Genomic DNA, 22,351 nt, shown 5'->3' on the forward strand with positions numbered 1-22,351 from the left:
CAGAGGATTTCGGTTAGCCAATATTATCACCAATAAAAACAAGAGTAAAAGTAGGCATAATGGGCAAAGTTCCTGAAGTAAACCATCAGCCGAGGCTTCAGCTGGTTTATCAAGGGCTTACTCTGTTAGGAAATTTACAAAACTAGCCACTGATTTGGTTATTGGCATGGACTTCCTGAGTAACTACCATACAGTATTAGATCTTGAACAAGGGAAAGTCATTCTTTAAAAGGAAGATCCACATCCATATTGAAGAGCAACCCGTTTGTGCACAAATCCACGCAAGTTGCTTGAAACTCTGCATTGAATGACAATATTGCTTAGATATGTCTGTGAGCTGGGGAAGGAATGAAGAAAGGGTATGTGAAAATGAAGAGGCAATAAAGCTAGAGATCTGTCAGTCCATTAATGAACGAGTGGAGTAGCTTAAAGACGTCGATTCCAACGACAGACAAGAATTGCAAAAAGTACTACTTGGAACCGAGAAGTATTTCTACTGAAACCAGGCGATATTAGAATTCTCCAGTATGAATTTAAGGTGAAGGACCGCTGCAAATTATTCGTACCTCTGTCGACTATTCCATTTATATACAGACACAAGGTGATCCAAGAGGCAGGGAAAATGTTAACTGGTGAAGAGATAGAGCATGCAGTTTTTAGGTGTAATAGTCTATTGAGGGTTATCGCAAAGAAATATGGGTCAGAAAAATAATCGCTATGATAATACGCAGGCAGACAGGCACCAAAAATTCCATAGGGCGGAAGTTTTCTCGTGCCAGATTTAAGATCACATTTCTGGTAAAGAGAACTGTATCCTTCTTGATGTCTACCTCCTTTGCATTTTGTTGATGTTATCAGTTTTGCTGCCTACCATTCGGACGGAAAATACCGTTGGCTGCATTCATTCGTGGGATAAGTGGGATACTAGAAGGCTCTGTAGACCAGTAGGTAACATATTATGTCGACAATTTCTTAATTGACAATTAAAAGTGGGAAGACCATAATAGAGCCCTAGATGCGTTGATCATTGCTCTAAATTAGTATGGGGGATACTTGAGCCATTCTATTGTGGCAGACGCAAGGTGGATTTCCTAGGACAGGTTATAACACCGGAGGAAATATCACAAAATCCCAAAAAGATAAAGAACATCGCACACTTTCCAACACTACAAACCAAGAGAAGTTTGTGGGGATTTTTAGGTGTTATTAATCTCTGTAGAAGATTCATCAGGAGTGATTCACTGGCAACACCACGACTACGTGCGTTGACAAGCAAGAAAACACTGTGGATGTGGGTCGCGACCGCTGCGAGCGAATTTCAAGCATTAAAAAATGCGCTGATAACAGCTCCTACACTGTCACATCCTGACTTTTCAGGATATTTTTGTATGGCCACTTGCTGTCCCAAGACAGGAATAAGAGTTATGATTATGCATGAAGTTGAAGAGAATGCAGCATGCGTAGAGGAGATAGCATTTGGAAGCCACGTTTTGTCTAAAAGTAAGAGGAATTATTCTACGATGAGGCTCAAAGCTTTAACCATAGTAGCAGCTTTAAGGCAGTTCAGTACTTCCTAATCGGACATAAAACAAGAGTTTATACAGACTGCTGGGCGCTTACGTTCCTATTCACGGCTAAATTAACACATGGCAGATTGACTAGATGGGTTACTGAAACCTATTCCTTCGAGGATTTGACTTCTCAGTCACATATGGCGAAACGAATGCAATAGCAAATGTCTGTCTGAAGACATCGAGGATAACCACTTCAGCTTATTTTCACTGAGATATGTGGTCTTCTAAAATTGCATTATCATTTCAATGTGCGAGACCGAAAAAGCAACAGAAAAAGGATCAGGCACTGAGGCAGGTGAAAGATGTATAGAAAGAGGGGTCAAGCAACAATTACGCAGTTTTACTTAGTGTGAAAGGGATTCTTTTCCATCGCAGAAGTGCTACCGACTCACTGTGTATACCAAGGAATTAATAAACGAGTTTATTTGGTACACCCACTTCCTGTACACTAATTCTCGTCTAAAGAAATGTTTCGAAAAACTGAAAAATTTGTGTCATTTCAACAATATGAAGTGCTGGATAAGACAGTTTTTTCCGTTTGTAAGGCAAGTCAAAAGGCGAAACCATCAACAGAGATGACACACGCTCTTCTCTACCCGACTGCTCCTAAGAAGCTGCGACAACTTGCAGCAGCTGATTTAAAAAGTCCTCTCAATTACCACGCCATGGTTTTCATTACGTGTTGGTGGTAGTGGAACTGACATCGTAGTTTCTGACAGCGAGATCATTGCACAGAATTATGACACTGACAGTACATAAGGCTCTGTTGCGATTTCCTGAGACATGTTAAGTCACATTGACAATATCTCCGTCGATAAGAGGTCACATTTCAAATCAGAACGTTGGAGAGCTATTCCGGGATACACAGGGTACAGCTTACATACATTTCAGTGTACCACTCGAGCTTACTGTCATAAAAAACATGCTATTTAGAACATATATTTGAGCTAATTCCAAGATGTGATAAATGAGATCCCACACAGTTCGACCCGGGTGCCACCTTTACCTATCCTGAAGAATTGGACGCCACCAGAGATGTTCAGAGAAATAGTCGATTTCCCACCATGGACGAGAGTGCAGCATGATGGATTGGGGAGTTGAGCGCTGCACAGAATACGTGATGCAGGGAGAAAGAGAAACGAAAGAAGGCGAGGGTAAGAGAGTACCAGGTGGTGCAGAAAGTTCTCGTAAAAGCCTTCCGATTTTCGAATAAGCGCAAGAAATTGTGCCACAGATTTTTTCAGTGTACAGTGGCAATTGGGTGCTAAGAAGAATAGCACATGTGAACGCATTTGAATTGGAGACCTTCAAGTGAAAGAGATCACGTATGCGTATGTGTGGTGTCTGTCATTTCAGCTACATGCAAAAGAACGGGCATCACGCATTCATATAATTCATTCAACTCGATGGGCAGTGATCCACAACCTTGAGTGCGGATGCATATTTACGTTCGACTCTTAGCGGGAATCTAAAATCAGCGAGCATGGAGGATATCGACAGGGACGGTGGACAGGTGGCCCTAAGTGGGAAAGTGAGTCGGCTGGGTGACGTGCCATGATAGCCCTCGCGTTTACGCCGAACACTGTGTCCGGGTGGCACAAGATTTAAACCAATTGCATAGTAAAGAGAAGATCCTGGGTTTGAGTCCCAGTCCGGCACACATTTTCACTCATCGCCTCTGATTATGCATAATGTCCGGCTGCACTTGTTATCATTAGTTCCTTCCCTTTCCTTTCTCCCCCTCACCTTCAATTTACATAATATGAAAGACATCAGTTGTGTGCTCCACATCAGTCACATCCCCAGAATAAGCCAAAACAGAAGATTGAAAGCAGATGAAGCAGCTAATGCAACGGAAAATTTGGAACCGGCTACTTTTCTACTACACTTTCCAGTCAGCTTAATGTGACCACCCCAATAACCACCTTTTGCAGCCCAGACCACTGTAAGACATGCAGGGAGAGCGTCAGCAAAGTTCTGGGAAGTACTGACAGCGGTGTGGACCAAGCTGACTCCATTTCAGTGGCCAGCTGCACTTGATTTTCTTGGTTGAGGGTATGTGGTGCGAACAGATCGATCAAGCTGGTCCTACAGATTCTCGAGCGGATTTAAACGCAGGGAGTCTGGTTGCCAGTGGAATAGGGTAAGCCCACCATGGAGCTCTTTGAACTACGCACGTATACTGTGAGCTGTGTAACACATTGCATTGTCCCACTGAAAGTCGCCATTACGCTGAGGAAAAACAAACTGCATGTAATGAGAGGATATGGTCCGTGAGGATAAAAAAAAAAAAATGGTTCAAATGGCTCTGAGCACTATGGGACTTAACATCTATGGTCATCCGTCCCCTAGAACTTAGAACTACTTAAACCTAACTAACCTAAGGACATCACACAACACCCATTCATCACGAGGCAGAGAAAATCCCTGACCCCTCCGGGAGTCGAAACCGGGAACCCGGGCGCGGGAAGCGAGAACGCTACCGCACGACCACGAGCTGCGGACTCCGTGAGGATAGATGCATACTTGTGTTGGTACACTGTGTCTTTCAGAATGACGATATTATCCAGGGAATGCCACGAAAATAATCCCCAGACCATACCGCATGCAAGGTGTGTTCTTTCAGAGTTTCACACTATATATAGCCAACGGCCATCTGCCCCATGGAACATAAAACGTGATTCTTCTGTAAAGGTCATCTGTCGCTGCTAAGTGGATGTTCAGCTGTGGTAATGCCGTGAAAACTGCAGCCTTTGTGCTGATGAACAGCGGTAAGTATGGTTGCATGAACCAGGCACCTGGTACAGAGGCCCATACACACCAATGTTCTACGTACAGTAGTTGAGAATATACCGTTGGTAGCCCCTTTTTTCATAAGGGCATCTCAATAGCTCCATGTCTATTTCCCTGTAAACATCTCTGGAACCATCATTCACAACTGTCAACTATTGGCTGTAGTTTACTCCAGTTGCCTCAGTGCTGGCATTAGATAGTGCCATTTTGTCAAGCATATCAGACTTTAGCGGCAGCAGCACGCTAACAGTGTAGAAACTTAACCGTTTAGGAAATGCTTCCACCCTTGTCCCGAAAGTCGACAATAATGACATTCTGGACGTCAGATATATCTCTCAGTTTTCGCATTACGACAACGGCTGCACTGTTGTCCACGATTTCCCCCCCCCCCCCCCCCACAAACAAGCTTTATATGTGCTCCAGTGCTAGTACTGCCACCTGCTGTCTGTGAGTGGTTGTAGCAAGTTGGCCTCGCCCATAGGTGGTGGTCACGTGAATGCAAATGTATGAGCTCGAACAGAAATGAAAGCAACATTAATGCGTCTCACTGTGAATGCCAAAAAGTGCTACTTGGAGTGCTAATGCTGTTAGAACGAAAGACGTATGGAGAGAAAAGTATGCATGTTTGATGAGACGCCCCAACATCTGGCATGCGTGGCCTTATAAGCAGCATGGAGGCATCATTCACATAGCAATGTTGAGATGCATTAGGAACTGGATTTGTACATTATGCCAGGTGACTTTAGGGTGAGGAAATAGATAATTATCCTTTATAAGCGTATCGAATTTACAAGATTATTATGATTGTCCTTTAACTAGTAGACATAGATGTCCAGTATTTCGTCCATATCATCAGCACGTTGGAAGCGACTATTTGATATAAATGCACTCAGGTCCTCGCCAAAGTTTCAAGGGAGTGGACACTGATTTTGGAGGAAGTTTATGAGATTACAGTTTTTCAATATCAGAGAATGCATGAACGGAATGAACGCTCAATAAGAACAGTTTTGTTTTTATGGAAGCACATATGGTGCAAGTTCGGAGAGGTAAGCAAGGTTGGTTGGCTTAGGAAGGACGACAAGGGCGATTCACGATTGCAGGGATACGAGTTCTGCTGTAGCACATTCAGTCGTACATAAATCAGTAACAGTCCCATCTTCAGCAATGGAATATTACTGGACATGGAGTGTATTGGTTACTAACGTTTCCCGTTCTGTTGTTTAACACCATACAGCAGAGTCATGCGGCACCAGAAATGGTAAATAACATGAAACAGAGGGATGACAGACACACATTTCTGAGCATACTGGATTACCAAACATAACGAGAAGAATGATGTACCTGTAAGAATTTAAGTACTTACACTTATATAAAGGTATGTAATTCATGTAGTTTACAGAGTAACATAGAGAGTATTTTACGCATTCACTCGTCTTCACATGCGATTTTGAAAGATATAATGACTTAATGTGCACAATGTGTAGAAAATATTGTTTTCCGTATAGTGAGATTTTTTTGACAGATAAACTTTTCAGCACATAAAGTTCTGCTAAAGTGGATATCGTAGAAAGGACAACTGAACAAGGATGATATCTGGATACAAAAGTACGGTACCACCAAGCACAAACACCTCAATTTGTATACCATGATTTTAAAAGATATAATTATTAATAACTCTGTCTTTTAGTTTAATTGCACGTTTTACAGAGCGAACAGGTTTCTATGAGCTTGCAAATTGTGAAGACTGTTGCACATAATGCATGGCATGAGTACAACACATGGACTAATACTAATCAACTGACGTAACCCACTAATCTTGTACTAACTCCAACAGCTGCAACGATTTATATCCGTGCTGTACAAGAGATAGAATAATTGTGTTGTCATAATAGGCACTAATTGTCAATTAAATTGTAAATATAACATGAACAATACAAAGAACATTATTAGTAATAACGATTAAACAGAGAACTTTTGTAAAGACCAAGTAATTATTTAGATTCTGTTTTTTTCTGGATTATCATCATACTTGGGATTCAGCTTACAGACTTTTTAATTCATTTTTTACTATTAGAGTCACTTCATACTTGCAACGTTGTTATTATGGAGGTACAATCGTAGCTTCTATTAGTATTGTAATAGTATAATGTTTGCACGGAATCTGGTCTTGAGGGACTGTACAGAGTAAAAACGCAAGAAGTGGGGGGCCTACAGTGCCATATTCCGCAGCAGGATGCACCAGGGGAAGCGAGCGAGTAGCAGCCACCTCAGTTGGTGGCAGACAGCTCCAAGGTCACACAGTTACAATGTACAGATCATTTCCACTGTCGATGCAAAAATGAATGGCAGACTGGCGGGTTTGGAGACTCAGTAGCAACTTTCAGGGACGAGAGGCAGAAGGCAACACAGCTAGATCTGTTGTCACAATATCGTCATGCCACAGCCCAGGACCACAGAGCTATTGGTATAAACAAGGGAACCATATGCACTTCTAGTACCCTAATTGCTGGTCATGCTGGTGCAATATTAATGAAAATTAACATTTACTTTCAGGAATCTGTCACGTAAAGGGTCTACATTACTAAGGTCTAAACTCGCGTTTTTTCATTATGTATGATCTGATTCATTGATCAGTCTGTACTCCGACACATTACTGTGCTAAATAACCATGACCTGTTACCATATTTCTGTTCTTTTAGTGAGAATACCCAGATGCTATCTGTCATCACATTCGGAATTGATCATGGTACCGCTTTTCAAATAGAACCTTTAGGTAGCGAAGACTTACTGTCCAAATTACTACACAATGAGTTACTGTTCAGCTCGAGGGAGGGAGTTAGTAACACACTATCATAATATATGAACGACCAGCAGCACTAACAGTACATTGATGTTTGGGAAGTACCACAGACTGTTTTGTTCCTGGTTCCACACACGCGTTGCCATAGAGTTGATACTGTGGTAAAGGCAAGCCTTGTCATCGTTGTGCATATGATGTCTCACATAGCATCACTGACACCTCTCTCCAGATTATGCCTGGATGAAGTAGAAGATGGTCTAGCCGCTATCCACTGCAGTTGGTGTGAACACCAGATGGGTCACACCCACACTGCAAGTGACAACCAGGTTAAGGTGCTATGAACTGATCCACCGCTCTTCCACGGTACATTGTGCCTAAATCAAGCTCCCACTAGAACCACATGTCAAAGTGAAGCTGACAGTGCTAATGTGAGAATATGAAGTGGTATCACCCTCAGGTTAGATACAAATTCAGTGCCATTATGTGCTCTTTTGAATGTTACGTTTAATAACTATGTTCTGTTTGTTTTCATCATTGTTGTTGTTGTTGTGGTCTTCAGTCCTGAGACTGGTTTGATGCAGCTCTCCATGCTGCTCTATCCTGTGCAAGCTTTTTCATCTCCCAGTACCTACTGCAACCTACATCCTTCTGAATCTGCTTAGTGTATTCATCTCTTGGTCTCCCTCTACGATTTTTACCCTCCACGCTGCCCTCCAATACTAAATTGGTGATCCCTTGATGCCTCAGAACATGTCTTACCAACCGATCCCTTCTTCTGGTCAAGTTGTGCCACAAACTTCTCTTCTCCCCAATCCTATTCAATACTTCCTCATTAGTTATGTGATCTACCCATCTAATCTTCTGCATTCTTCTGTAGCACCACATTTCGAAAGCTTCTATTCTCTTCTTGTCCAAACTATTTATCGTCCATGTTTCACTTCCATACATGGCTACACTCCATACAAATACTTTCAGAAATGACTTCCTGACACTTAAATCAATACTGGATGTTAACAAATTTCTCTTCTTCAGAAACGCTTTCCTTGCCATAGCCAGCCTACATTTTATATCCTCTCTACTTCGACCATCATCAGTTATTTTGCTCCCCAAATAGCAAAACTCCTTTACTACTTTAAGTGTCTCATTTCCTAATCTAATTCCCTCAGCATCACCCGACTTAATTAGACTACATTCCATTATCCTTGTTTTGCTTTTGTTGATGTTCATCTTATATCCTCCTTTCAAGACACTGTCCATTCCATTCAACTGCTCTTCCAAGTCCTTTGCTGTCTCTGACAGAATTACAATGTCGTCGGCGAACCTCAAAGTTTTTATTTCTTCTCCATGAGTTTTAATACCTATTCCGAATTTTTCTTTTGTTTCCTTTACTGCTTGCTCAATATACAGATTGAACAACATCGGGGAGAGGCTACAACCCTGTCTTACTCCCTTCCCAACCACCGCTTCCCTTTCATGTCCCTCGACTCTTATAACTGCTATCTGGTTTCTGTACAAATTGTAAATATCCTTTCGCTCCCTGTATTTTACCCCTGCCACCTTTAGAATTTGAAAGAGACTATTCCAGTCAACATTGTCAAAAGCTTTCTCTAAGTCTACAAATGCTAGAAACGTAGGTTTGCCTTTCCTTAATCTTTCTTCTAAGATAAGTCGTAAGGTCAGTATTGCCTCACGTGTTCCAGTGTTTCTACGGAATCCAAACTGATCTTCCCCGAGGTTGGCTTCTACTAGTTTTTCCATTCGTCTGTAAAGAATTCGTGTTAGTATTTTGCAGCTGTGACTTATTAAGCTGATAGTTCGGTAATTTTCACATCTGTCAACACCTGCTTTCTTTGGGATTGGAATTATTATATTCTTCTTGAAGTCTGAGGGTATTTCGCCTGTTTCATACATTTTGCTCACCAGATGGTAGAGTTTTGTCAGGACTGGCTCTCCCACGGCCGTCAGTAGTTCCAATGGAATATTGTCTACTCCGGGGGCCTTGTTTCGACTCGGGTCTTTCAGTGCTCTGTCAAACTCTTCACGCAGTATCTTATCTCCCATTTCATCTTCATCTACATCCTCTTCCATTTCCATCATATTGTCCTCAAGCACATCGCCCTTGTATAAACCCTCTATATACTCCTTCCACCTTTCTGCTTTCCTTTCTTTGCTTAGAACTGGGTTTCCATCTGAGCTCTTGATATTCATACAAGTCGTTCTCTTATCTCCAAAGGTCTCTTTAATTTTCCTGTAGGCGGTATCTATCTTACCCCTAGTGAGATAGGCCTCTACATCCTTACATTTGTCCTCTAGCCATCCCTGCTTAGCCATTTTGCACTTCCTGTCGATCTCATTTTTGAGACGTTTGTATTCCTTTTTGCCTGTTTCACTTACTGCATTTTTATATTTTCTCCTTTCATCAATTAAATTCAATATTTCTTCTGTTACCCAAGGATTTCTACTAGCCCTCGTCTTTTTACCTACTTGATCCTCTGCTGCCTTCACTACTTCATCCCTCAAAGCTACCCATTCTTCTTCTACTGTATTTATTTCCCCCATTCCAGTCAATTGCTCCCTTATGCTCTCCCTGAATCTGTGTACAACCTCTGGTTCTTTTAGTCTATCCAGGTCCCATCTCCTTAAATTCCCACCTTTTTGCAGTTTCTTCAGTTTTAATCTACAGGTCATAACCAATAGATTGTGGTCAGAGTCCACATCTGCCCCTGGAAATGTCTTACAGTTTAAAACCTGGTTCCTAAATCTCTGTCTTACCATTATATAATCTATCTGATACCTTTTAGTATCTCCAGGGTTCTTCCATGTATACAACCTTCTTTCATGATTCTTAAACCAAGTGTTAGTTACGATTATGTTGTGCTCTGTGCAAAATTCTACCAGGCGGCTTCCTCTTTCATTTCTGTCCCCCAATCCATATTCACCTACTATGTTTCCTTCTCTTCCTTTTCCTACACTCGAATTCCAGTCACCCATGACTATTAAATTTTCGTCTCTCTTCACAATCTGAATAATTTCTTTTATTTCATCATACATTTCTTCAATTTCTTCGTCATCTGCAGAGCTAGTTGGCATATAAACTTGTACTACTGTAGTAGGTGTGGGCTTCGTATCTATCTTGGCCACAATAATGCGTTCACTATGCTGTTTGTAGTAGCTTACCTGCATTCCAATTTTCCTATTCATTATTAAACCTACTCCTGCATTACCCCTATTTGATTTTGTGTTTATAACCCTGTAGTCACCTGACCAGAAGTCTTGTTCCTCCTGCCACCGAACTTCACTAATTCCCACTATATCTAACTTCAGCCTATCCATTTCCCTTTTTAAATTTTCTAACCTACCTGCCCGATTAAGGGATCTGACATTCCACGCTCCGATCCGTAGAACGCCAGTTTTCTTTCTCCTGATAACGACATCCTCTTGAGTAGTCCCCGCCCGGAGATCCGAATGGGGGACTATTTTACCTCCGGAATATTTTACCCAAGAGGACGCCATCATCATGTAATCATACAGTAAAGCTGCATGCCCTCAGGAAAAATTACGGCTGTAGTTTCCCCTTGCTTTCAGCCGTTCGCAGTACCAGCACAGCAAGGCCGTTTTGGTTATTGTTACAAGGCCAGATCAGTCAATCATCCAGACTGTTGCCCTTGCAACTACTGAAAAGGCTGCTACCCCTCTTCAGGAACCACACGTTTGTCTGGCCTCTCAACAGATACCCCTCCGTTGTGGTTGCACCTACGGTACGGCTATCTGTATCGCTGAGGCACGCAAGCCTCCCCACCAACGGCAAGGTCCATGGTTCATGGGGGGGGGGGTTTCATCATGTATTCTGCTATATATTATGCTCATATGTATTATGAACAATTCATAACTGTTGCATGTCCTGCTAATTAAATTTGAGTTACCAAATATCCACATGCTCATTATTAACAACACAGTGACACATTAAAGATTAGATTCCTTGTTGCCATTCTCACATTAGACTTAGTACAGGCATCTTGTTTATCACAGACAAATCATTTAAGTAAGGTGAAACATTCTTTATCCAAAGTAGTATTCAGAATTGCTTTTGATAAGAAACTAACACTTCTCTTGTATCAGAGAACGTGGCTAACTATCAGCACATAGTTGGATTTATATGTTCGTTTTTGTGTTTGTTTCAATGTTAGCTATCTTGTTCTATGTATCATGGTCTACAACCATACAATATTTTCACATGAATCTCTTGTTGATTTGTCTACGATTATATCTGTAGGATGTTCGAGTATTTTCAGAAACAAGATTTGTATTATAATCAGAACATATATCTGCAGATGGTATGCACTTCCCATATACTCGTCAATAATAGTATGTTAATATCTTGTATGGTTTTTGGTATGAGAATACCTTCTCTCACTGATATTTTATCCTGTCATGTAACACTTGATGAAAGTCAAAATAGCAGATACAATTTTATAATATAATTTTGACTCTGACCTTGGTACAGAGCATATTTTTTTAATCAATTGGTAATACAGTCCTTATTTGTTCTTTATACATTCATTAATTTATCAATAATTTGCCTTAAGCATGCAATCCAGCATTAAGTGGAGGTCAGAGTGGCTTCCTTGAGGATGTATGTCTTTATTTTTGTTTGTAACCTTATCCTTATCTACATGTCGTTGTTGTCAACGTTGCTTGTTTGCTTGTAGTACACTCTCGACAGCTATTGATGTTAGTTGTTCCTTAGGCTAACTTGACGTTCTCCCTGAATCCGGTGCAAATTTTGCTTGTTGCTGCTCCTCAACTTACCTCAGGAGGCTCACCTCTGGCGCTTATTTTGATGTTAGGGGGACGTTATGAAAAGTGGAAAGCAATCTGTTGCATTTCTTTTCATTTAATATGAGAACTGCATACGCTTAAGAGGATAAGGAGGAGGCAGAAGATTACAGTAACAGCTTAGAACAGAAAATTGAACTGCAGTGACTGTAAGTACTGACCTCTAACTAATTTCACGTCTTAACTATATTTAACATGGATCAGGACTTCTTTTTCCTTGCTTTATAAGACTGCTTGGGAAGAGGGCGCACAATGTATCTGGGACTGGTAAGGCAATGTCTGACACTAGATGAAAATCAGAAGGTTGAGACCAAGTCAAGTTTCCCGAGTATCGCTGACAGCATAATATTTTAGCGTTGAGAAGAGTGAACTCACCTCAAACAGCTTACAGACTTCCCCCAGCAAATCATTCCACACCACAGTTGACTTTTTTCGAATCTGAAACAAGCAAAGCTGAAGCTATCACTTCAAGAAAATAAGAAATCTTATTTTTACAGAGAAAAACAAAAGCATAAGTCATTGCTATGAGAAGGGGCATCTGAACATAGTTAGTTAAACAGATGCCACGTTTTATAAACGCGAATTATGTGAGCATGTGTGACCACCTTAGTGAGCACCAAGCTACTAGTTCAGCCTGAAGGTCTGCTAGTACCATAATCCATAGCGGCTGTGAAATCGAAAGAGAAATGTGTGCCACATCAGACGCTTATGAAAGATATTTTAAAACGATTTCACGATGGATGCAGTGTGGAGCATTTAAACAATCAGATGAAAAGTACCCATACACCTGTCAGTGAACATCAGTATGGGATGTGCCCATCTGTTGCTTTTATGCTGTTTTGAACTCTGCAGGGAATACTTTCAATGAGGTCTCTGAATGTCTGTATAGAAATGATAGACCATTCTTCCTCAAGGGCTGAAGGCAGAGAAGTGTTGGACACTCCAAGCTGGGGCAAACTCAACGTTGTAACTCATCCCGAACGTGATCCATTAGGTCCAGTTTGGAGTCTGGGCAGGCCAGTCCATTTCAGGAGTGGTACTGTTCACAGACCAATGCCTCACAGGCGCTGCCTTATGACAAGATAAAATGTCATTCAGTGAACAATCATCTCTATATTTTCCCCCTACTATATGCAGTACACAATGCTGTTCAGTGTTTTCATATACTTCTGCATTTCGCGTTTTCCGAAGCGCAATAAGGGAACCACACCACCACCACGAAAAGCACCTCTGTATCGTAGTACCATCTCCATTGTACTTAGCTGTAGGCACGAGACACCAGATTGCCACAGAGTATAATGCCATCCATCACTTCAAATCACGCGTTTTCGGTCATCCCTGTCCAGGTGACGTCGCTCTTTACACCACCTCAAGCATCGTTTAGCACTGACTATAGAAATCTATGGCATATGAGGATCTGCTCGACCATTGTACCACATACGATATTATTTATGCAAGTCCGAAGGAACTTTGTATCGTAATCAGAATAACACAGGTATTACAATATCGTATTTATCTGCTGATACCAGGCAAGTGACTTTCAACTGCAGCATCTGACCTGTATGGGATTATCCATAATGAATGTCCGAGTACTGGTCGTAGAGGCATGGTTGACGACACATGGAAGTTTGGGTCTAGCAGTGGATCCTGCACGGACAGCCAACTGGTACGGCGACTGCTCATGTTAAGCAGGAAATATGAGGTCGAGTCCCGACCCGGCGCAAATTTTCATTGTCGTCATTCCGATTATATTCGCAGTTGCGAATTCATTTGATGGGGCTGTACCACATTGTCTTTGACGCCATACCCACAGTCACTGTGCAATCTGGTCTGCTGGTAGTACTTTGGAGCTCATAAGCGAATCCATCCACAGTTTATGCCTTTTTTTACAACCATCCTCGATAGTCCCTGTCCATCTCTATGTAAGATCTGCCTGATCTTGGCTTAGCAGGGGTTGTTACTTAGCATTTCCACTTCTCAGTGACATCGCCACTAGTCGATTTGGGCAGTTTTAGAGTGGTTGAAACTCCTCTGATGGAGTAGCTATTCAGGTGGCATCCACTGATTAATCCGTGTTGTGTCGCTGTAGTCTCGTTACTGAGCTATTCTGATGTTAATGATTCTCTTCTAATATCACAATACTCTCCACCTTCTTTTGTACTGGTAGGTTGGTCTCTTGTGACATCTGGTGGTCGATTCCGCATTACATATGGGTGTCTGGCTACTTTTTATCAGAGAGTGTGTATACAAGAGTTAGTCATAAAATTTTAATATGCATCTGTAAAATATAGTTATATCTTCAATGTTTTTGTTGTTAGCAAGCATGTCTGCAGACCTGCTACACATTAAAATCCACATGTCACAGTACTATAGCAGAATGCTAGAGGAGTCAGGGCAATACGGCGCTGATCATTGATCTCAGCCTTTTCCCACATCATGTGCGGTCGGTGTTGCTTTGCTGGATCCTTTCTACCACAAATGCCCATCGAGTGCTTCTTCTCTGGGCCACTCTCCCCTGCTACCTTGTCTTTCCATCTTAGGTTTGGCCTTCCTCTTCTCCTTGGCCCTGCCTTGATGAAGTTAAATGTCAAGTGATTATTCATTTTCTATGTTGAAATAGAACAGCGCTGCAACAGAGCGTAAGCCTCACCAGCTTCCAGTGTGGTCAAACAAATCTGAATGATGAAAACGAAGCATCGGACCCTCTCTGTGAAGAAACTGGAATCATAACAGAAGTGGAGGCCCTGGTGCTAGAAGACACCTGAGTCACAACCAAGGCGATACTGGGAAAAAGCGAAAGTCGGTCAGTAACCAGTTTTTAACATTTTGGACAACATTTTAACGTGACAGAGGTCGCCGCCTACTGGATTACACGACTTCTCACACCCATTCATAAATCGTGCCAGAGTGTGGCAGTAGTGGAAGTGTTGCAGCTGTGTCGAAACAGTCCAAGACACTTTGAAACTAACATGCTTTTAGTAACTGCCAAAAAGTGTGTGACAAAACCTTTTTTGTAGCAATGTGGAAGCAATTAAATTCCGAGTACAGAGCCTGATCTTTAACAGCATTTCCTACGCTACTTTTAAACACGAACTTATACCGTGCAAATTAATTTTGATGTGTGTGATACCAATTAATCTAAACAACATCTCACTATCTGTAAATGGACTTCCTGATGAAAAAGTCAGACACAGTGGCTAACGAAAACTGTGCCCCAGTAGAAAAACGCATGTGTTAAATTTATATGAAATTATCTAAATGAAATCTGCTCCTAATATTCTCACAAAAGGTTTGTTTACGCCCTACAGTTGTTTGTTACCTTGGCAATGGATAACTCAGCTGTGCCCTATCTGCACTGCAAAAATTATGAACTGAATGATGAGCTATAAAAAACCACCATGCCTTCTTATCTTATTAGTTAAGCTGCTGTAGCAAGTGACTTTTTCCGTCCTCTTCCAAAAATACTAATGGTGCAAGACGTAACAGTGTATCTTTCTACCAAGCACGTTTTTCATATAACCATTGAGCATAAGCTTCTGCAAAATGTTTCGTAAATAAGTAAGAGAGTATTTTGCAGTTACATTGAAATCGTTTAACAGCACAGGAAAACTCGACCTACCATGCACTATAACTCATTCTCGACATTATCTTTCTCAGCATTGCCATACACCATACTGATCACTTTTAATGGATTCTTTTTTAAATCACATTTAATCTTTTAGGTTCCTAATGATATACCTTTAAGTTAATTTTGGTGGGAGAAAGCAATTAGAATACAGTACATGATGAAATATTTGGCCTACAATGATTGCTAAACTAGCACTTGCAACAAAACAAACTCAGTGCACTTACCTTTTTCCTAATGCGCCACCTCTATTTACATTCTTATCAAATCATACTCTATGCTCAATTCTCAAGTATATCTTCTTAAACAAAAATCTCTATGCGCCACAAGCACCATCCAAGCTCCTCACTCTGCCATGACAGAACATTCGCTCTCGCTCTCTGCCTGACAACTCCCTCTGACTCCTGCACTCACTTGAGCTCTACTCAATTATAGAACAAAGTCTATAGCCGAAGAATATGTATCACTCACATGTTCAGTATGCCAAGATATTCATAGTGATAAACTTTAAAAATAAACTGTCAAACACACCAAATAATCTGACACTTCTCATGTTATATACATCATTCATAACCATTTCTCCTAATATGTACACCTTCCAACTTTTTTGGACGCCTGATCACATTACACGTTTGTTAGGTGTACCGTTGTAAGCCCAAGCACAGTGAACTGTGGAAACACGTGCATTCACGTATGCGGAAGAGGTCCAGGACCAAACCGTCACCATGCACAATAACACTGTCCCTTCAATGGGACTGCTGCTAACGGATTATATTTTTAAGAGGCAAACCACCCCAGGGGAAAACTATCAGGGTCTACTGACTGAGTTATGGGAGGCTCTCAAAACATTGTCGCGTGGGGCAGACCAGTGGGACGTCAGTGGTAGGGATGGGATCGTAAACTATTGATATCAAATTGATATGCAAATTAATTAAATTGATCACTTTATCACCCCCACCCCGTCCACCCCCACCACCGGAATGACGTGTTTTTCTCAGCCTGCACATGGGGCCCAGGCCCTCCCCGTCCCGCTACCTCTCTCCCACCCCCTCCCCAACCTACCCTATTGGCAGAAATTTTAAATTTTGGCGGAAATTTCGAAATTTGGTAGGAATTTCTTTGTCCCAGGGCCGTGCTGAAGTCCCACCCCACCAAGGAACTGGCGACAAATTAAAATCAGCGGTGTCGTTGCTGGGACTCGAACCCTGGTCCTCCTGGATGAAAAGCCGAAGTGCAGCCCCCGTAACACAATTGTACCACTAGAGGCGCTTGGAATGGATGGGAAATGGCGGTACCGTTTCCAGTACTCGAACCCTGGCCCTCCTGCATGGAAAGCCCAACTGCATCTGCCTAACACATCTGTACCACCAAAGGCATTTGGAATGAAGGGAAATTAAAAATGGCAGTGCCGTTTCTGGGACTCGAACACTGGTCCTCCTGGATGGAAAGCCCAAGTGCACCCCCAACACATTGAAACTGTCCAAATGCGGGAGAGGAAATTTAGGTTAGTGTAATTTATTTATTTTGCTCGGGAAACTGACGCAAAAATCGACGTTAATTACGTAATAAGGATTGGACCTAATTACACAAAACTAGTGACAGACACACTCAAACTTTACCCTACCCATACAAGCTCGTGAGAAAAAGGCGGGGGTGTAAGGAACTATCTTCATTCTTTTTCGTGGAAAATATGTTCAACTGACGAGACGCTGGTGTTGGACAGAGAGGAGATTAAAAAGTGTATTACCTGTAAGCATGCAGTATCTGTCGTTCTTTGACGTCAGAGTTCGTTACAGCCACCTACTCTAAACTCACCCTACAGCCCAGCTAGTCGAAACCAACACATGCTATCACAACTAATGGAAAAAACGTCTCACAGTTCTCACTGCACTACGAAATTGTGGTGAACAGTAACAGCACTTGTAATAAATGGATCATAATGCAACACATGTATTGGGGAATATCGTCGTCCTACAAGACTGCAGAGGGGGCGCTTGTTGAACGTGCGTTCACCTCGTTGTACAATCACGAACGGCCGAAAAACGAGACCCTCTTCCCTCACCCCTCCCTCCATCCACCTATGGGAAGGACATAGGCATTTTCAAATGCCAGCTACTCCGCCTCGTCGCATGTGCTGTCCGCTGTCCAGCTTGAGGTTATGGTCCTTCATTGATACAAAAGCAGGTATAGTTAACTAAGCAATAGGTGATAAAAAGACAGCTGTCCCAAGTGTAGCTTGTTCGTCTACAGTGACACAGCTGCCCTAATGGTTAGGGGGCGCACCTGCGCCAGCGACCTAGGCAGGCACTCAACGCCTCCAATAAGCCTCTCCTTCTGTGATGGAAAACATTTTTATTTAACGTCAACAGCTCTTTCCTGTAATCTGTTAAAAAAAAAGGAAAACACAATTGCGACGATAATAAATGTCCTCTTTCCACGAAAATAGATGAAGTCCATTTTCTTTTATGAGCAAGATCGGTATAGGCTTTAAGTTCGACTGCAGGATACAATCTGCATGTCGTTATTTTGTGACGTCCAACGAATTGAAAATTACTGATCACCACAGAACGTCATCGTTATCTCGAAACAGTCATCGGAGTAAAGAAAAGAAATCTATATTAAGCAATTTCTTTCAGATTGTTGAACAAACTTCATGACCTGACAGCGTTTGTCATGTTCAGTGTCTGTGAATAAACCGTCCTCCAAATGTATTGGGAGGCACCCACATGCCTTGCTCATACTGTGGCATCAAGCAGTCAGGCCTGCAAGATGAGTGGTCTGCCAAGCGAGTGGATTCATTCTTATTTATCGAGTAACATGAACTCTCGTACTCACAATTAAGTTACAAATTATCCTCCTATATGAATAATACGCAACGGAAACGCACATCTGACTATCAGTAATTTACAGAACTCTGACTGTTCACTACGCACTGGCAATACCACATTTTCTTTTTTTTTATTTAACGGCTTTTATCAACACCTGGCCATCGCACTGAATATGAGGGGCGCACACATTATAAATTCTGGATATCATGACAACATACAATTCGAAGGAAAAGGCCATCAATCTTTTTCTTTTCACTATCTTATTTATTCCGATAAATTCTATAACCTAAACACACAAATTCTATAACCTACAACAATAACACATGAGAAATTCCGCCCAGTGGGCATGGCTTTACATTGGTGATTCTCTACTTTATGGTCTCGTAATTATTTAACGCTACAGTGCACTTTCTTGATAGGATGGTGGATCTTTTGCTATATCTCACACTTCGACTCTCACAACCATCATCACGAAACTTTCCTCCAGACCGAGCGGTACAAAAGGAACACGCATAACTCACTACCTCTGAAACTACCTTGCTACTCTCCCATGCAAACCACACATACTCAAATTACATGACATACACCACACTACAACATGAAATACAACACAGGGAATAGTCACAACATTATCACTTCCAGCTGTACAGGATGGCGGGTATGGGCAGGCGGTGGGCGTTATGGAATAATAGAGTAATTTTTAGAGAAAGGCCATTTATTGGCTAAAGCATGTTGAAAAGGGGCTACATATGCCTAGGGAGGTGAGGGTGAGCCAGAGCTTACAATTTGGCGAACACTGTTCGCGAAGCTACCGAAAGTGGTTGTCTGCCAAAACTAAGTCCACAGTGCCGTAGCACCGGGAGAAGCGGGAGATGATCAATGCTACAGGGCGCGCATCCGACTCGCGGGTGAGCAAGAATACAAGAGAGGGGGCCCGGCGACGGGCGGCCGGGTATATTCGACGCACCACGCGGCTTCCTCCACCCTGATTGGTCAGGACCGAGCAAACCGTGCGGGCGGCATGGAACTTTCCAGAGCGTTGCCTGCTAAGCGATGCCTGGGACGGCGTTACCTCGTCAGCACACGAGAGAGGCGCGTGAACAAGGTGCCCTTTCTCGGTGCTGACTTCCTGTTACTAGACCGTGGGACGAAAGAATTTACAGGCAGCTAACACTGCCGGCCGTGGCTTGGCCGTAATGGAGTAATGAAGTTACTGTTTGGGTGCTCATATAATAAAGTAAAATCCCTTATTGTCTGGCTCATCCTTTACACAGCTTTCCCACTTCAGTTAATATTTATCCCAGTGTCACACGACACTGCCCCACTTCGTAATTCTACTTTCCTACTATGAACTCTGGAGATATATGCACGTCTTCCTATGCAATGCAAGCCAAGTGGCGTTGCTGGATAGACGGCTGACTCACCTAGCTTCTCTCAGAATATTACAGTTTGAATCCAGCGTCATACGGAATCATATCACGCAAAGTAATATTAAGAACATATTCATCACACACACGAGTCCTCAACTGATACCGTGGACGAGTACTTCCCTTTATCCTTTGTCTCATACACAGATTGAGACTCACACAGTACTCACCACGTGGAAGTACTCGTCTCTAATTACAAGTCCCCACAAAAGTTCCTGAAATAGAGAAATTGTTATTTCAAACTACTCTTAAGTATTCCACATGCATACCATGTCTCCACTCTTTTGTCTTTACGGAGCACACCTAAGACAGGTCTTAACAGCACAAGGTCCAGCGACAGACTGCTGAAACATGGCCGTTCTTCAGGTCCTCTCGCACCTCTGTCGAAGTGGGGGAGCACCTTGCTACCGTATTGGTCAGCCACATTTCAGGCGGTCAAAGCTCAGGTAAATTTCATCTCTTTGGTTCCACCAAAGGTGGCCAAAGGATCGTCTCAAAGATGATCATATACTCACATTCACTATCTGCGGTTAGCAGACGACCATACATTCATTCATTTCACAGATCTCACCAAACTGGATGTAGGTATTTATTTTGTGGGAGTGCACATGTGATCAATTAAATAAATTGTCATTCTTTCCCACACTGGTATCCGGCTTCGCTGTATTAATTGAAATTGAGTTATTTTACAAAAAAATGTATTGTTCTGACAAAAATATTGAAGTATGTTGTACCTATTTTCAATGTCGGGCGGAACTGTACCCTTTCAGTATATTACACACATTACAGACAATCTTTCACGCCATTGGCATAACATGTTGGGAAAAAAAAACATTCCTTTTACTTTCGACAACAACAATCTATATCTATAATCCAAGAGAACGTAGTTGTCTTGTACACTGTGGAAGCCCCGCTTTTACCAGTGCAATGCTGTATCATACTAGCGTTTACGAAACAAATCTTGAGAGCCCGTCTCGTCCTGTGTTGGTGGGAATTTGAAAATTCATCACAAGATATCGCCGCAACGAAAGGAGAAGAAACACCTGTCAAGAATCATCCCTAGGAGTCTCCTCCACCCACCAGGCGGCACGTCATTGATATCAATTTGATAGGCTAAGTAATTAAATTGGTCATGAGAGCAGTTTTCATGGCGAGTAATTTTTTTTTTTTTTTAGTAGTCCGATTACACTCACCACTCAGGTCAAACGGGAATCTGTGCGGGGAAGACGATATTATTTTTGAGGAACGCTACTGAGAACCGATATTTGAAGCTCACCAAAAAGGGATTCTGCAGCCCAGACCATACATTTCGCGTAATATCTTCGCTATTAAAAGCATGATCGTAGCGACTATGTTACCGTCACCCAGCACAAAAAGCGGTCTTGAGTCTACATGCACACACACGAGTAGCTCATAGTTTACGATTTCGGGTAGGAATGTTGTCTGCGATTTGTAATCAAGTCTATCCGTTCTACTATGTACTTGGATTGTATCCTGTAGAGACGTCTTTTAATGATTACAGTCACTGGTGAATCACATTTGTACCACTCTCATATCTTGAAACGAGCCACCTTTTTCGAACCTACCTGCTAAGGATCCCATACAGCAAAAACTCCAGCGCTAATATTTAGATAGGCCCTCTGCATCTTGGTCGTCATCAAAGTCGCTTTCACAGACTGGTGTGGCCGGCCGTTGTGGCCGAATGGTTATGGGCGCTTCAGTCTGAAACAGCGCGACCGCTACGGTCGCAGGTTCGAATCCTCCCTCGGCCATGGATGTGTGTGATGTCCTTAGTTTAGGTTTAAGTAGTTCTGTCTAGGTGACTGTTGACCTCAGATGTTAAGTCCCATAGTGCCTTGAGACATTTGAACCACTTGAACCGACTGGTGTAAAGTTCCATCACCTGTACTGTAGGATGACCATATCTTACCATCAATCACACGAGAAGGTTCCTCTATTGTTGCTTCATAAGCAGTTTAATACTTTTTTTCGGTTGTACCACACTCATTCAGTGTACTCCGCTGTACAGTTTGTTTTTTCTACCATGACTTAGAGATACGTGTTGTACTGTACCATCCAACAGAGAAAAATTACGTACTGTAAATGCTTCGCTAATTTCATCTGATAGATTTTTACTGCATCTCTCTCTTCCAATATACCGAAAACAAATACCATATACGTGCTGGCATCGAGCATACGCGGTGATTCTATTAAATATACAGGTATTTGTCCATTGGAGCAGGCGGCCTGTGATCTACGTCGCTTACAGAGACCGCTGTAAAGCTTCATCGCCAGTACCGTAGGAGAACCATCTCTCACAGATTATCAGTTGCAGGGGAGGCTCCTTGTTTCGTTGTCTGAGAGACTGCTTTTTCGGCTGTAACACGCTTTGTACACTGCCATACGTTTTGTTTTCTTTCCGCCACGACTTCGAAGTCTGTGTGAGGTTCTAAACTGACATTAACACG

At 42.2% G+C, this 22,351-nt stretch overlaps 1 protein-coding gene across 1 annotated transcript in view; it reads right to left on the bottom strand.

The window, feature by feature from the left end:
* Positions 1–22,351, bottom strand: part of LOC124777327 (gamma-interferon-inducible lysosomal thiol reductase-like) — a 123,304-nt gene that overhangs the window by 13,227 nt on the left and 87,726 nt on the right. Inside the window, exon 5 of the mRNA XM_047252686.1 lies at positions 12,379–12,441. Coding sequence (XP_047108642.1) covers positions 12,379–12,441 — 63 coding nt within the window. The remainder of the gene's footprint in view (positions 1–12,378; positions 12,442–22,351) is intronic.

This window comes from Schistocerca piceifrons, chromosome 2 (genome assembly GCF_021461385.2).
Source record: "Schistocerca piceifrons isolate TAMUIC-IGC-003096 chromosome 2, iqSchPice1.1, whole genome shotgun sequence".
Lineage (NCBI taxonomy): Eukaryota > Metazoa > Arthropoda > Insecta > Orthoptera > Acrididae > Schistocerca > Schistocerca piceifrons.